At 43.6% G+C, this 16,957-nt stretch overlaps 1 protein-coding gene across 1 annotated transcript in view; it reads right to left on the reverse strand.

Annotated features, from left to right (window-relative positions):
* znf281a (zinc finger protein 281a) overlaps positions 1 to 9,813 on the reverse strand; it is a 34,166-nt gene extending 24,353 nt beyond the window's left edge. Inside the window, exons 1-6 of the mRNA XM_056288614.1 lie at positions 9,700 to 9,813; positions 7,423 to 7,880; positions 5,644 to 5,745; positions 5,020 to 5,146; positions 2,057 to 2,140; positions 1,824 to 1,942 (exon numbers count right to left, since the gene is read on the reverse strand). Coding sequence (XP_056144589.1) covers positions 1,824 to 1,942; positions 2,057 to 2,140; positions 5,020 to 5,146; positions 5,644 to 5,745; positions 7,423 to 7,827 — 837 coding nt within the window. The 5' untranslated portion in view covers positions 7,828 to 7,880; positions 9,700 to 9,813. The remainder of the gene's footprint in view (positions 1 to 1,823; positions 1,943 to 2,056; positions 2,141 to 5,019; positions 5,147 to 5,643; positions 5,746 to 7,422; positions 7,881 to 9,699) is intronic.
* Between the last annotated feature and the right edge of the window lie 7,144 nt (positions 9,814 to 16,957).

Below are 16,957 nucleotides of genomic sequence, written 5' to 3' on the forward strand. Positions count from 1 at the left end.
TTTTCTTCATTCATCAACCCCTCAAAGTACTTGTTCCACCTTCTCAGCAAACTCTCCTCGCTTGTCAGCACATTTCCATCTATATTCTTGATCGTCCTAACCTGCTACACATCCTTCCCAGCTCGGTCCCTCTGTTTAGCCAATCGGTATAAGTCCTTTTCTCCTTCCCTAGTGTCTAACCTCTTATACAACTCACCATACGCCTTTTCCTTTGCCTTTGCCACCTCTCTCTTCACTTTACGCTGCATCTCCTTGTACTCCTGTCTACTTTCTTCATCTCTCTGACTATCCTACTTGTTCTTTGCCAACCTCTTCCTCTGTATACTTTGCTGTATTTCCTCATCCCACCACCGAGTCTCCTCGTCTTCCTTCCTCTGTCCTGATGACACACCAAGTACCTTCCCAGCTGTCTCCCTCACTATTTCTGCAGTACTCGCCCAGCCATCTGGCAACTCTTCACTATCACCCGGTGCCTGTCTAAACTCCTCCCTTAACTCCACACAACAGTCTTCCCTATTCAACTTCTGCCATTTGATCTTTGGCTCTGCCTTCACTCACTTCCTCTTCTTGGTCTCCAAAGTCATCCTACAGACCACCATCCGATGCTGCCTAGCTACATTCTCCCCTGCAGTCTCCAATTCCTTGCAGATTGTGCCTTCTATATAAGATATAGTCCACCTGTGTGCACTTTCCTCAACTCTTGTATGTCACCCTGTGTTCCTCCCTCTTCTTGAAATATGTATTCACCACAGCCATTTCCATCCTTTTTGCAAAATCGACGACCAGCTGTCCTTCCACATTTCTCTCCTTGACACCATACCTACCCATCACCTCCTCATCACCTCTATTCCCTTCACCAACATGCCCATTGAAATCTGCTCCAATCACCACTCTCTCCTCCTTGGGTACACTCTCCACTACTTTATCCAACTCACTCCAGAATGCGTCTTTCTCTTCCGTCTCACACCCAACTTGTGGGGCATATGCACTGATAACATTCATCAATACACCTTCGATTTATAGCTTCATACTCATCACTCAGTCTGACACTCTCTTCAACTCCAGCACACTTGACATACTCTTCTTTCAGAATTAGCCCTACCCCTTTCTCCTCCCATTTAAACCATGGTAGAAGAGTTTGAACCCACCTCCAATGCAGTATACCTACCTTTCTTCCTTCCATCATATCAGCCAGCTCTCTCCCTTTACCAGTCATAGTGCCAACATTCAAAGTTCCGACTCTCACCTCCACAATCCTACCCTTCCTCCTCTCTCATTGCCTCTGGACATGCCTTTCCCCGATCCAGAATGGAAATCTTATTTATGATCCGCATATTTGATTTGGCAAAGATTTTACGCCAGATGCCCTTCCTGATGCAACCTTCCCCATTTATCCTGGCTTTGGCTGGCTAAAACTGTTATGCAAATTTCTAAAATATTATGAGCTAGCTTTAACTCTGTTGAACCATTGCAAAAACATCTACTGTACAATGTCCATGTTAAGCGTCCAATCAGGTAATTATGAAAATAATATGTAATGTTCACTACTCGATTGAAAATGCAGTCAACACTAAGCCCACTTTCAAGTACAAAATTATGACAATGATCTGGTTTCATTCTATTTACAACGAAGTCAAAACAGTTGTGCTTTCTATCTATGACACGATGTGTCTTTGTTTATTACAATGGTGTACTATGTCCAAGTTAATACCTCAGGCCTGAACTAAATTATTGCTTTATAAATAAATAAAATTCAAATAAACTAAAAATTCTACCAAAAGACATTTTTGAAACCATTTGTGGCATATACAAGAAATACTTACCTGTTGGCAGGTCTCACATCGGTATGGCTTTTCTCCACTGTGAGTCCGTTTGTGCCTCTCCATGTGGTACTTCTGAATGAAACGCATGTTACACTGGTCACAGCTGAATGGCTTCTCTCCTGAAACACAAACACAACATATCAAGGTTAAGATGTCCAAGCAAACCATTGTACTGTTCCAAAGGCTGCCCTGGCCCTTTGGCAATATGAAGGGTCGTGCCACTCATCACCCACCACTGTGGATCTTCTCATGTCGCTGAAGGAGGTACTTCTGAATGAAACTCATGTTGCACTGACTGCACCTGAATGGCCTTTCACCTGAAACGATACCAGGAACAGGCTTTTATGATTCCAATATGTTGTACCATCTAGTACTCACAATAAATCAAGATGACAATCCTTCCATCCATCCATCCATTATCCAAACCGCTTATCCTGCTCTCAAGGTCACGGGGATGCTGGAGCCTATCCCTGCAGTCACTGGACAGCAGATGGGGAGACACCCTGGACAGGCTGCCAGGCCATCACAGGGCATACGCACACACACACACACACAAGGGACAATTTAGTATGGCCAATTCACCTGACCTAAATGTCTTTGGACTGTGGGAGGAAACCGGAGTACCCGGAGGAAAAATGTCCCATTTTCAAGTCAACCTACTACAGATTTATGAATTCATTCAATATGATATATGATAATGATATGATTCAATATGATTCATTCAATAATGCAGTGATTAATGAATGATCCTAAACTGATCAAATGGATTCATCCAACAGAACAGTTTTTTTGGAACCCTCACTTTTCAGGAACACGCTCTGATTAAAACACCTTTTAAAACATGTCTGTGAATGTTCTCATTCATCCAGGTCATGGTTATCCAAAGGAGTTGAATCAAGTGCAACTGGACTTGGTATATATCCGTGAAGACGTCTGACTAGACCAAGCTAGTCTATCTTGGTCTAGTCAGTCTAGTCTAGTCTGCCTTTCTGACTAGACCTGACTAGGCCTTTCTGACTAGACCAAGCTAGTCTAGCTTGGTCTAGTCAGAAAGGCACAAACTGAGGAAGCCCCTTGGATGAGAGGCGAAACGTCTTCACGGATATATACCAAGTCCAGTTGCACTTGATTCAACTCCTTTGGATACCTTTTAAAACATTTTTAAAGTGACACTGACATCAAAATCTGAAAAGTCCTTTTGATAGGCTATGTTCCAAGTTGGAATGTGACCACGGAGAAATTCAGTGGCCAAAACAGCGCGTCTGCGGCCACTCGAGAGAGATCTGTGATTGACTGTAGATGGTGTCCAATGACAAATTGTGCCGGTGGATACGTGGACACCAGTCAATTTGTATACAGGGTGTGTCCGTAGCGAGATGCTATAAAACCACAGAGAAGCTGTTCTTTCACCTGCTCCTGCTAGCTACTAGGCTCGAGTTTGTGGTATTTTGCTGAGACTTTATTATTGATCTTGCTATGACGCATTGCTATCTATCTATATATCTATCTATCTGTTTGTCTATCTATTTAGCTAAATATCTATCATCTATCTAGCTAACAGTTACTTGTATCGCCGAATCCTCCTCCTCGAAACTGTAATCCTCGCAGAGGAGCTCCCTCTCGCTCGCCGACATTTTTTGTAAATCAACAAGTGACGAGCGGTACCGAGCCCCACCCACCCAGGAAGACATTAGCCAGTAGCTTTGAATTCACAAAACCACACCTATTTTCGGTTATGATTCAAACTCCCAATGTTAAAAAAATGTGTTCAGAAAGGGCATGTCAGTCTCTCTTTAAAGTTGCAAATAAGAGATGAAAGAAAAGGTAAGAAATTTGAAAAAGAAAATCTGTCAATAGCTCAGTTCTATTAAAACCGCATAATGTGCTTATCAGCTCTACAAACACATTATCATGCAGCAAGAAGTTATGACAATTAAAAAAGATGTACTCTGAAACTCCTGAGGAAAACTAACATGCTTTCGTCATAAAACTCAGCCACATTTAGTGATGGATATTTTTTATTTCCACCTGATCATCCCACTTTTAAAACTTGTTTTCTCTCCCACTGAACTGCAAAATTCTGGAAGATTTCTGATGAGAAATTACTCATGAAACAACTTCTGTAGTGCTGTAAGGGAGGATAAGATCCAATGGAAAGAGTCAAAGATGAAACTTAATGAGCAGACATTTCTCAGTGAAGGTCAGAATTGGCAGCCATCAAACAAGTGGTTGACATGCAAAAGGTAATTAACACAATAAACTGTGATACAAAGATCCAACATATGTTATTTATAAGAGTGTTTGAGAGAGACAGGGGTCACACAATGAATGAGGCTGAAGCTTGAGCTGAAAACTCAAAGACTGGATTACTGATTAATCATTCAAATCCTTTGTCTGATATAATTTTACTCATTTGTTATCAAAAAAGTTAAAAATACTGGGCACACCGGGGAGTCCAGGTAGCGTAGTGGTCTATTCCGTAGTGTACCAACACGGGGATTGATGGTTCAAATCCCCATGTTCCCCCCGGTTTGGTTGGGCATCCCTACAGACACAATTGGCCGTGTCTGCGGGTGGGAAGCCTGATATGGGTATGTGTCCTGGTCGCTGCACTAGTGCCTCCTCTGGTGGGTCGGGGTGCCTGTTCGGGGGGAAGGGGAACTGGGGGGAATAGCGTGATCCTCCCACACGCTATGTCCCCCTGGTGAAACTCCTCACTGTCAGGTGAAAAGAAGCGGTTGGCGACGCCACATGTATCAGAGGAGGCATGCGGCAGTCTGCAGCCCTGCCCAGATCGGCAGAGGGGATGGAACAGCAACCAGGACGGCTCAGAAGAGTGGAGTAATTGGCCAGATACAATTGGGGAGACAAAGGGGGGAAAATCTAAAAAAGAAGACACTGTACACACTTAGGATGTGTCTCTGTGACAGGTGTGCAAGAGCAGTAGCTGATGATCTAAAAGGATCAAGACAGGTGTGCAAGAGTGGTAGCTGATGATCTAAAAGGATCAACACCCACAGTGAGCAAAATGACTCGCACAATTTGATGAAAATGCTCCTCAATAAGGCACATCGCCTATGAAAATTAGCAATGTTCCTCATGAATGCTTGAATCAAAATTAGGAAAAAATATTTGGGAGACAGTAACCAACCACAGATATGTCCAAGCTGAGGGCAGAAATGTTACCCTACAGTACCTGTGTGGATGAGGACATGTCTGCGCAGGTGATAGGAGCTTCTGAAAGATGCACTGCAGTGCTCACATATGTGTGGCTTTGCACCTGGCGACAGGCAGCCTCCATCTGTGTCCAGCATCATTGATTGCTATAAAGCAGAAATGGAGAAACTTCGAGTTAAAATTAGGTTAGCATCCTGCTACGAAGTTTTTGATATATCTTTGGGGATCAGAAACTACAACTCATACATTGTGGACATGGCCCAACATGTCAGAATTAGCCACGCTTCCTCAAAAATGCTGCAAATGATTTTAAGATGACTTTCTGTGTCTATCAAGAGACACATAATTCAAACATGTAGTGATTACAGTGTGACAGGTTAAGTATAGTGGATGATGCTACGAAATAATAAAACAGGGCTTGAGTATTATTTTTTTCATCAACTATTTTAAGTGAAAATACCATTTGGCGGCAATTTATACTCATCTTGGTGATACTTTGAGCAGACTACTTAACTGAATGGATGATCAACAACGGTTTCTTTCTCTGACTAGTGAGGATATTAATTTCAAAAAGATCTAATGTATACATCAAGTTCGATGATGGTGTTTATAAATAAATGAAAAGGGTCGGCATATGACAAACCTTTGCCTCGCTTTGTCTCTTTCTGGGCTTCATCTCCTGTCCATCACCATTTGACCTTCGACCTTTTCTCCCAGTGGACTCCTTTCCTAACCGACCTGGCAGCTGGGGAAATGGCAAAAGGAACAACCGTGACGCCAAGGTAACACAAGGAAATTATTCTCTTGTGGGTTAAGGACACATGGTCTAAATCTAACCCATGGACACACTGCCGTGTCTGTACCTTTTACCAACAGACAAAACAGACACTCATATCTGGCTGTTGTTGGAAAACCATGGCACTTGATTTGGTTCCAGCGGGGTGGAAGAACGCAGCTCTGAATAGATGGTTGTCTTCATTTCTGCTTCTGTGCAGAAGTTCTGTGTAGGTGGTGGTGAGAGCCTTGCATCTTGTATTGCAGTCAAACAACAAGACATTTTACACAGTAACTGTACATTCACCTACCGTTATCCTGAAATAACAATATTCAAAATGATTAGCATGTATCATAATCCCCCACCAAAACAAAGAAGCTGTGCCATGTACATATGAAGCAAGGGAAAGATGGGAGGCCATCCAGCTGCTTGTGTACCACACCTCTTTTTGTCTGTAAACTCTTCCTGTCATTTCACTTTCAATTAAACCTGTTTCTCTGTCATATACTGACTGATGGAGTGAATATGGGTGCACATGCAAAAGATCTCAAATATCATCCAAATATGTAGGATTATAGTAAAAGTATATCTAGCCAAAACAAAATAAGCACGACATCCTCGTGCCCAAAATGCGGGTCAAAAAGGGCTTCACAACTAACAAGAAGGCCACTAGCCTGACAAAAAGCAACATTTTGGGCACGCTTTCAAAAGTACTAGAGGAATATGTTTTGTCATTCCCACACACACATTTCCACTAATAGATTAATGACCTTCAACACCTAGCTATTGTTATACAAAGGTATCTGCATGTGTATATGTGAAATCGAAAGGACATGAATGAAATAAAGCAAGTAAACGAGATGGCCAGGTCCTTGCCAAGACAATTAATACTGACTGAGGCTTACAGACAGACACTTTATTATTTTTTCATACATACAACGAACTTCGTTCTCTGCATTTAACCCATCCTATTGTATAGGAGCAGTGGGCATCTGCATTGCCCGGAGACCAACTCCAGTTCTTCTTGCCATTGCCTTGGTCAGAGGAGTATTAACCCTAACATGCATGTCTTTTTGATGGTGGGAGGAAACTGGAGCACCCGAAAGAAACCCACACAGACACAGGGAGAACATGCAAACTCCACACAGAAAGGACCTGGGATGACCTGGGGTTCGAACCCAGGACCTTCTTGCTGTGAGGAAACAGTGCTAACCACTGGACCACTGTGCCACCCCCTAACCCTTAGTAACATCACCCTTCTAATGAGTGTATGCATTTGTGAGCGGCAAGTATTTTTATCCTCAGTCTTAAGAAAATTTAACCCCCCCCCCCCCACACACACATATAAACACTTTTTTTCTTGTTCCTCCTTCTGAACCCCTCATCAATTATAGGCTGTTTGTCATGTCAACACAAAGACCAAGTAGCTGGTAAGAACTGAGCCTTAAATTATTTACTCATTGGATGTTCTGCTTTTACTTTTTTTTTTGTTTTGTTGATGACTTTGAATGAATGAAATTCATATACACGAAATGGATTATAAAATATACATAGGTCCAGCTCATACAACTAATATCTGATACTAGTTTGATTCTATAGCAATACAAGCTCCCTCTCCCCTTTCCATCTTCCATAGAAGGTACTTACATTGCCCACACTGAGGTCATGAACCAACAGAGTCTGGTGGTTGCCCACTGACACCTCTAGCAGCTCAGTGCTCTTGCCAGCACCTCCAGGGTACAGTGGCAAACGGTAATCATGCTCTGTCAGCTTCTCCTGCTTGATGCCCATTGCATGAACATAGTCTCCCACCGCACCACACCCCAAACTGCCACCTAGGGTCCCACCGCTGCAATCTGGTGAGTCACGCTCCTTCTTCAGGATCATGTCTTGTGGTGGAAGGTCTTGCATGACAGTCTGGGCAGCCAGCCGAGTAAAGCTGGTCACTGGGGGAAGATGGCTGAACATGATCATGCCAGGGCCAAAATTGGGGTCCATACCCCCATTGGGGCGCAGGAATTCATTTCCTATTTTGTCTTGGATAATGCTCATGGTGAATATATGTGGGCAGGTAGGGAAACTACAAGGTGCAGATCAGTGTCAAGCTGAGAACAAAAAAAGAAAAAAACATGCAGAAGTCAATGACTCGGTGACAGAGAAAGGAAAAAGCATACCATAATATACTTTCAGGAAACATTTATAAGTAGCAACCATGCAGTAAGAATAGACACAAATTATAGCTGACCAGACAATACTAATGGTCTTAGTTAAGCTCAGCCCTTGTGAATCCATTTCATGCCGTCTGATCTCACAACTGAGTGCTTAGTCAGATTAAAAATGAGAGGTTTTGAGTCAACAAAGGGCTATATAGTCTGGTTTGATTGACATGTGGAAACAAGCAAATCATTGGACTTGTAAGACACAATATCCTTCCCCTCAAGATACAGTGTATATATTTTGCAATATCAAAATGTTCCTATGGCTACATTGCTGTACAAGAAAACAGACAAGAGATGTTTGGAGCTCCATGTTAAGCCGTTTGATGGGCCTACTAGTCCAAGTCATCCTATTTACATGGTTTATCTAACAATGACAGCCTGGAGACTACATTTGAATGACTGCTGGTGTAAAATGGCTAGCTGTTTCGTGGTTGACCATGCCCGATTTATCCGCACTGTTGTGGCATCAGTTTGGTGAGGTAGGCAAGCTAACTGATACCACTGTTCAATGTTAAATGCTCACTGTAGAAAAAAAATATTAATAACATTTTTCAGAATGGTCTGTGATCTAAAGAAAACGTTCAAAGTGCTAACTTTAAATTAGATTGAATTCTAAGTCTTAATTTAAAGATGGTAAGATTAGAAGTGATATGTCCTAATGCATGCTCAGTAAACAGAAGTGCTATTTATGCCCTCAACGATTTATCAATATTTCTCCCCAAGACATGAGATTAATGATCATTCTACATTTTTTACAGAGTATCTTATCAACAAACTAAACGATGGCTCCTCCATGTACAGACAATACATGTAATGTACGCTCTGACTTCAGCTCCGACGGTGAGTTAACAAAAATCTAACCTGCTAACGTCTGACAAACTTTTAAAATAACCAACACGACCGCAGCTACGCCAGCAAATATCTAAACTCTCTAGCGCGATCAATCTGCACCGTCTACCCTTTTAAACAGAGCAGTGGATGAACCAATTGGTGTGCCTCCGTTAGAGAGCCATTTCACCAACTGGCCCTACAATTAGCTACCTAGCTAGCCATTTGGCTAACCACTTTTGCAGGGGCCTTCTTTGTGATGCAGGATCATGCAATTATTAATATGGCTATGCAATGACGCTAGTTGATGGCTGCATCGATGACTAAGGTACGATGCAAGCTTTAACAGAAAAAAAACAATTTTACAATACGTGATATTCCTGGGTTTACCTCATTCTGCGCGAACTGCGTTATGGACTTAGATTCAAGTCAAGGAATCGTGATTTATTGTTAGAGGGGAGTGCGAGATGGCATTACACAGTAACGTTACAAAGGACACCCAGAAAACACTCGTCGACTAAAAGATCAAGGACGCACTGTCAATTTCCCCTCCGATTGTCACTAAGAACACTATTTCCAAAAACTGCTTGAAATAAATGAACCAATTTCACCAAACCGACTGCCCTGGTCGTGAGCCGATTGGAACTGATGGAGCGAAAGTCCGATCAGCAGTGTTGACCCCGTCACAAACGGCCCATGCAACTCCTACGAACAATGATGCTCGTCAAGCTATGCTAGCACGGCTAGCCCAGACAGCTATAGCTGCCTGGCGCTGAGAAGCTGCTCCCTGCGCAGCCTTCTGTTGTCTGCCCCGTACGCGCGCTCGCCACGTTTTTAGCCAAATCGTTCCAAAGTGATTTTCAGGAATTGCTCTTACCACTGCATGACCACAACCTGCTGATTTGACTTGATCGATTCACACTCGGCCGTTAGTTTCAGTCTTCAGTGTCGAAATATTGTCCTCCCGCAGCTGCTGTATTCTTCCATCTTGCCTCAGCGCAGGGAATTGTGGGTTTGTGTAGCGGACGGGTCCTGCGAGGAGTCACAGACCAGTTCTGTGATGCAGGGCAAGAAAGCAGTACTCCATTGCAGTACTAAACTCATTAAGTATAGTTTTCACTCTTTCTAATCATTTACGAAGCCTGTCTGACTTTTGTTGTATACTTAGCAGACCAATTGGTCTCCTAAATCTTTATTTTTTCTAATTTTTTTTCAGAAAGCAGGGCTTTCTGGAAAAAATATATTTGCAAGTATACGGACATTTAAGAAATCCCCAAAATATGTTGTAAGACTTTCAATTTTCTTTAAAAGAAGAGCATTGTAATGAATACGTTTCAGTAGGCAATACCACATGAACAAATATGGAATTCATAAAATGTCTACCTTTATGTCTTTATGCATGCTCAGTAATCCAGGTAAGGAAATCACAGCTGAATCAGTTCTTCTGGACATAACGTTTATTGAGAGAAACGTGACATCTTCAGTCTCAACTGACTGCAGGTATCACCACCCTTATAAACAATACAGTTGCAATGCTGTGATTGCAAACATTCCCAAATCCTCTGTGAAAAGTACACATGGCCATTGTTTCTCATGCCCATATGAAACTGATCGTTGGTTTCGCTATTGTTTATCGAGGTGGGGATACCTGCAGTAGCCTGAAGAAGTCACTTAGATGAGTGATGAAACGTATCTGTCAATAAACGTTGTATCCAGACGAACTGATTCAACCGTCTTTGATTTTCTTACCTGGATTACACTAGACAACGAAGATTTTGGTTCCTGAACACTTAGGGGTGTATTTTATGGATTTTGGGCTGCTGGTCACGGAAATCGCATTAAAAATGTCCTGTCACATACCATTTTGTAAATATAATCTATTTTTGTGAATTCCCTTCATATTGTAGCGAATTCGGGGGACAACGCACCCAAAGGAACTGCCGCGGCCGGGAAGCGAACCTGTATCGCCCGCACCGCAAGAGACATCGCTAACCGCTAGACCAAAGGGTCAGACCCGCGTGTCTTCTTATCCATGAACGTTACATTAACCCCCCCCTCCTTCGGGAAACGTGTCCCCGCGCTTAAGCATATCAGCCCCTTCACGCCTCAGGCGGCATACGTTCCGATGGCCTTACAGTCGCCCCATCCCACTTCTGACACCAATGTAGCGAATTCGGGGGACAACGCAACCACAGGAACTGCCGCGGCCGGGAAGCGAACCTGTATCGCCCGCACCGCAGGAGACATCGCTAACAGCTAGACTAAAGGGTCAGACCCGCCAGCCAGCGGCCAGCGTGTCTTCTTATCCGTGAACGTTACAATATTTTAAGTCTACTAGTATATTGCCCAATGCCCACAAAGCAAGCTGTTTTGTCAGTCCAAGCATGCCTGGGCATGCACTCGGTGTCGGTGCTATGCAAATGTTGTCTTAGGCATGCCTGAGCATGCTTAGTCAGGTTAGATGCTGGCAGACAGGCTATAAAAGCTGCTTACATTTACAGATGCTTTTTGGACGCATGTTGATGCACATGTTCTTCGTGCAATAGCATAGTGAGTATACTTAACAATAGGATTTATTGTCTTCAGGAAAATGTGAAACAGCCGAAATGTGTCGTCAATTTTGCAACAGCTGTGATACATTCTGTTACATCTGTGGCGAGGATATGCTTAAGGCTCAAAGATGCACCATGACTGCACTTATTAAGAACTAGTAGAGGTATCTGGCGTTGCCCGGGGAAAGCGTTCTCACCAAAACAACCAACACGATCTGATCTTTACGATATAATCGATGATGAAATATAGGATAATTTATGATATGATACATGTGATAAACGAATGTCGAGCAAACGAATATTATTAACGAAAAATATCAAATGTCATAATTTTCAATCCATTCATCAAGCTTCTTTGCCAATATGTTTATTAATCGCTCAGTGCTCAAGCACTTCAGACTTCAGGGAAAACCACGTTGCGTGCCTTCAGGCTAGCATTGACAATGGTAGGTGAAGTGCCTCCCTTGACAACTGGAAGGATTTGTCGGAAGTGTCCACAAAGCATCGTTGGAATACCTCTTTCGCAAATAAATCAATTTTTTTACTTGGTTTTTAAAATATTTTTCGAACTGTGTAATCCCTGGAAAGTGCTGATTCTAAAAGATACCTTTGTTTTTGTTCTACAATTATTATTTGTGGAGTTTTAAGTGAACATACAAACGCACAGTCTTGGCTGCCGCCGCTGCCACCGCAAATCACCACAAAATAAACTAAATTTTGCAAATAAAACCAATTTTTACTTAGTTTTTTAAACGTTTTTCAAACTGTGCAATCCTTGGAAAGTGTTGATTCTAAAGATACCTTTCTTTTTGTTCTACAATGAGTATTTCTGGAGTTTTAAGGGAACATACAAACATACTGTAGTAAACCTGCGGCGGGAGGTGATTGACATGAGACGTGGCTCTTTAATGAACTGATTGCTTGCAGCCGCGCAACTAGACTGGAGGAGACGTAAGTTAAAAGAGAGGGCTAAGCAGTCCCTCGGGGTTGCTGGAGAGAGCTGACTGGGTTGGTTTGCGAATACACTCATTGGGGGGAGGCGGCGTTCGCAGTTTATAGTATTGCCGGCGCTGAAGACAGAAAGGTAGGGGAGCTGTTCCAGATTAGGAGGGGAGGCTAGTTGCCTCCTTTAGTTAGAGAGGGCCGGGAACGCTCAGGAGTGTTTTCGCGGACCTCCGCTCTCCAGCCCTGGTTCCAGTGGTCGGCACGCCGCCGCCCGCTGCCTGTACCGCCGACTGAACGCGATTGTTTCCCCGGCTGTCGGACGGTGCCAATAAAGCTTAGACCCTGGGGGAGGGTCTCGCCAGCCGAGCGAGCTAAGTTTTAACTCTTGGTATTTCCCTATTCTTTTTGTACTATGTTTTATATATGTATTCATTGGTGAGTTTTATTGTGCCGGCTTTTTATAGAGAAGCAGAGGGCTAGTGGGCGGCTCAAGTTACCCGGGTGGTGGGGACGTTTACTGTTTTATTTGCAGTGTTTGAGCAGGCGTTATAGCCCCCGTTTGCTCCTTGAGTGGAGGTGTAGCCTAGTGTTTCATTCCCCGTGTGCAGTGTCCCAGCGTGCGGAGCGTAAAGGGTGTCAGGCATGCGTGCCGTGCCTGATCTTAAAGGGTGCCCTTTTCCATGTGCGTGGTTTGCACTACAGTAAACAGACTTTACTTACCTGTAAGTAGTCGCCGGTCCTCAGGCCTATCTGTTCAAATCTGTAGGCCTTTTAATATAATTTGTGATGAAATAAAGGTTTGTCTGCTTTTCCATGTTCCTCGACTGGTGTTGTGTGTCTTTTGGGTCTCTGACGGAGCCCATATCGGGCTTGTTTATTACAATACACTTTTGGCCGCCGTCTCCACCGCGGCAAATCGTCACAAAATAAACTCAATTACGCAAAAAAAAAAAAAACATTACTTGATTTACTAAATATTTTTCGAACTGCAATCCTTGGAAAGTGCTAATACTAAAGATACCTTTCTTTTTGTTCTACAATGAGTATTTCTGGAGTTTTAAGCGAACATACAAACATACACTCGCACTTCATATATATATAATTTATGATATGATACATGTGTTAAACGAATGTCGAATTAATGAGTATTATTAACAAAAACTTTCAAATGTCATAATTTTCAATCCATCCATCAAGCTGCTTTGCCAATGTGTGTATTAGTCGCTCAGTGCTCAAGCGCCTCAGGGTAAACCACATTATGTGCCTTCAGGTTAGCACCGACAATGTTAGGTGTAGTGCCTCCCTTGACCACTGGAAGGATTTGCCGGAAGTCATTACACTACATTAGTCATTTAGCCAACGCTTTTATCCAAAGCGACTTACAATAAGTGCATTTAACGTAGGAAATCAGGAGAACTACTAGTTATCAGAGGTTATAAGTGCATCTTCTCTCTAAACAAGCATCTAAGAGCAAAACTAGTGCTAAAGTAAAAGCATGAGAAAGAGTTTTTTTTTTCAAATGAGTGAATTAAATAAGTGCTAAGGGCAAGTAACAGGGTAGTAGTTCTTGAAGAAGTGAGTTTTCAACCTGCGCCGAAAGATGGGCGGCAACTCCGCTGTCCTGACATCAGTGGGGAGTTTATTCCACCACTGTGGGGCCAGGACAGAAAAGAGCCGTGACCGGGTCGACTGGCAGCATGGGCCTCTGAGCGACAAGGCAACCAGGCATCCCGAGGCAGCAGAGCGAAGTGGTCGGGTGGGGTTGTAGGGCTTGACCATGGCCTGGAGATAGGAAGGAGCTGTTCCTTTCACTGCCATGTAGGCTAGCACCAGAGTCTTAAACTGGATGCGAGCAGCTCCTGGGAGCCAGTGTAGGGGCATGAGAAGGGGAGTTGTGTGGGAGATTTTAGGGCGGTTGAACACCAGACGAGCTGCAGCTTTCTGAACAAGCTCCAGAGATCTGATGGCCGACGCCGGGGCGCCAGCAAGGAGGGAGTTGCCGTAGTCCAGCCGGGAGATGACCAGAGCCTGGATGAGCACCTGTGCTGTCTCGTCGGTGAGGAATGGGCGAATCCTCCTGATGTTATAGAGGAGAAATCTGCAGGAGCGAACAACCGATGCAATGTTTGCAGCAAATTACACTTGGTCATCCAGAATCACAACATGATTCCTCGCAGCCCGAGTCGGCGTCACCACGGTGTTGTCAATGGTGATTGCCAGGTCTCGGTGTGGGCAACCTTTCCCCGGGAGGAACATCAGCTCTGTCTTGTCCAGATTGAGCTTCAGGTGATGTGTCGCCATCCACTCCGAGATGCCAGTCAAGCACGCAGCAATGCATGTCTCTACTTATGTGTCAGAGAGAGGGAAGGACAAGATCAACTGGGTGTCATCGGCATAACAATGGTAAGAAAAGTCATGCGAGTGAATAACAGAACCCAGGGATGTCATGTACAGGGAGAAGAGGAGAGGACCCAGAACCGAACCTCGTGGAACGCCTGTAGTCAGTCTGCGAGGCTCTGACACAAATCCCCTCCATGTCACCTGGTAGCAGCGACCAGTCAGGTAGGATGCAAACATTGACAGTGCAGACCCTGTGACACCCAGCCCCTCGAGGGTAGAGAGGAGGATCTGGTGGTTCACTGTTTCAAATGCCACTGACCGGTCCAGGAGTATCAGGACAGAGGAGAGACAGTTTGCTCTCGCAGAGTGCAACGATTCTGTCACTGCAAGGAGGGCCGTCTCTGTCGAGTTACCTACCTTGAACCTAGACTGGTTGGGGTCCAGGAGGTTGTTCTGGTGGAGGTACAAAGAAAGTTGGTTAAAGACAAAAAGCTTGAGAGTTTTGGATAGAAAGGGTAGAAGGGAAACCGGTCTGTAGTTATTGATGTCAGAGGGGTTAAGTGATGGTTTCTTCAGAAGGGGGGGGGGGTGACTCCAGCAGTCTTGAAGGCAGACGGAAAGCATCCTGTCTGGAGGGGGGTGCTGATGAGGTGGGTTAGAAAGGGAAGGAGTTCAGGTGCTATAGACTGAAGAAGAGCATCGTTGGAATGCCTCTTTCGCAAATAAATCAAATTTTGTTTACTTGGTTTTTGAAATATTTTTCGAACTGTCCAATCCTTGGAAAGTGCTGATTGTAAAGATACCTTTCTTTTTGTTCTACAATGAGCATTTCTGGAGTTTTAAGCAAACACACAAACATACAGTCTCGGCCGCCGCCACCGCAAATCGGCAAAAAAAAAAATTTTTGCAAATAAATCAAAATCTTTACTTGATTTTTTAACTATTTTTCGAACTGTGCAATCATTGGAAAGTGGAGATTCTAAAAACACCTTTGTTTTTGTTCTACAATGAGTATTTGTGGAGTTTTAAGTGAACATACAAACTTACGGTCTTGGCCACCGCCACAAATCGCCACAAAACTCCATTTCGCAAATAAATCTTTTTTTTTTTTTGGTTTTTAAAATATCTTTCGAACTGTGCTTCCTTGGAAAGTGCTGATTCTAAAGCTACCTTTATTTTTGTTCTATAATGAGTATTTCTGGAGTTTTAAGCGACCATACAAACACACTCTCGCTTTATATATACAGAAGCCTATGAGCTCTACTTCGGATGTAAAATGGGTAATCAAGACAAACCCTGGGCTCCTCACATTTGTTGAGCAACATGTGCAGTCAACCTGAGAGCTTGGCTCAAAGGTACTTGGAAGTCAATGCCATTTGCAGACGGCGCTGCTCCCGTAGAGAGAGAGCGTGGGGGGGGGGGGGGACGTCGCTGTCCCTGGTACCGAAAGAGTTAAAAACGGAAAGAAAATTAGAAAGTAATGTAAATTGTCACAAGACACTTACTTTATTTGTAGGCGAAGTCCATGCGCCTATCCCTCTGAACAAATATGCTGATAACTTTATGTAGAAGGCTTCCTTGTCAGGTGTATTCCTCAATTTCATGAGTCTCTCCTTTTCAGTGGAAATGAGAGCCAAGGATGAAAGTCTGTCCTGTTCCATCCAATTACGGCAGTACATCTTTATGCGTTTTACTGCCGAAAATGTCCTCTCCACAGATGCCGTCGAAGCAGGTATCGTTAAGACCCGCTTCAACAGCTTCGTGGCCTCGGGTACAGTCTCCTGCAGGTCATTGTCCATCAGAAAGTTAAGCAGCTGTACAGGTGACATTCCTTGGATCATTTGTGAACAGTATAATCCCACCAAATCAGACTTCAATCTAACTAGATCAAATAATTTTGCGTATTTGGACAGGGTCTTCATTTGTTACAGTCAAAATTAGCTGACATCACAGCAAATTTCTTGCTGTCAACTAAGCCAAGGAAATCAAGCTCATTCAAACTGTCAAACCTGTTCTTCATTTGTACAGTGATGTTGTCAAGAACACTGTAAAAGATTCTCCTCCTCACATCTCTGGGGGATTCGCTGCGACGAGTATTGTTGTCTATCAGATTCAGTTCATTGCGTTTCTGTTCAAAACGATCATATAAACTATCAAACTCTTCGCGCTGATTGTTCAAGGCACACATAGTGTCTCTGACGCGTGCACAACATAAACCAATGTCCATTGCCTTGTTCTGAAGAACAAGAAAAAGCGCGTCTGTCACATTAAATATGCCATCATAAGCTATCAACAGAA

Source organism: Lampris incognitus, chromosome 10, assembly GCF_029633865.1.
Source record: "Lampris incognitus isolate fLamInc1 chromosome 10, fLamInc1.hap2, whole genome shotgun sequence".
NCBI lineage: Eukaryota > Metazoa > Chordata > Actinopteri > Lampriformes > Lampridae > Lampris > Lampris incognitus.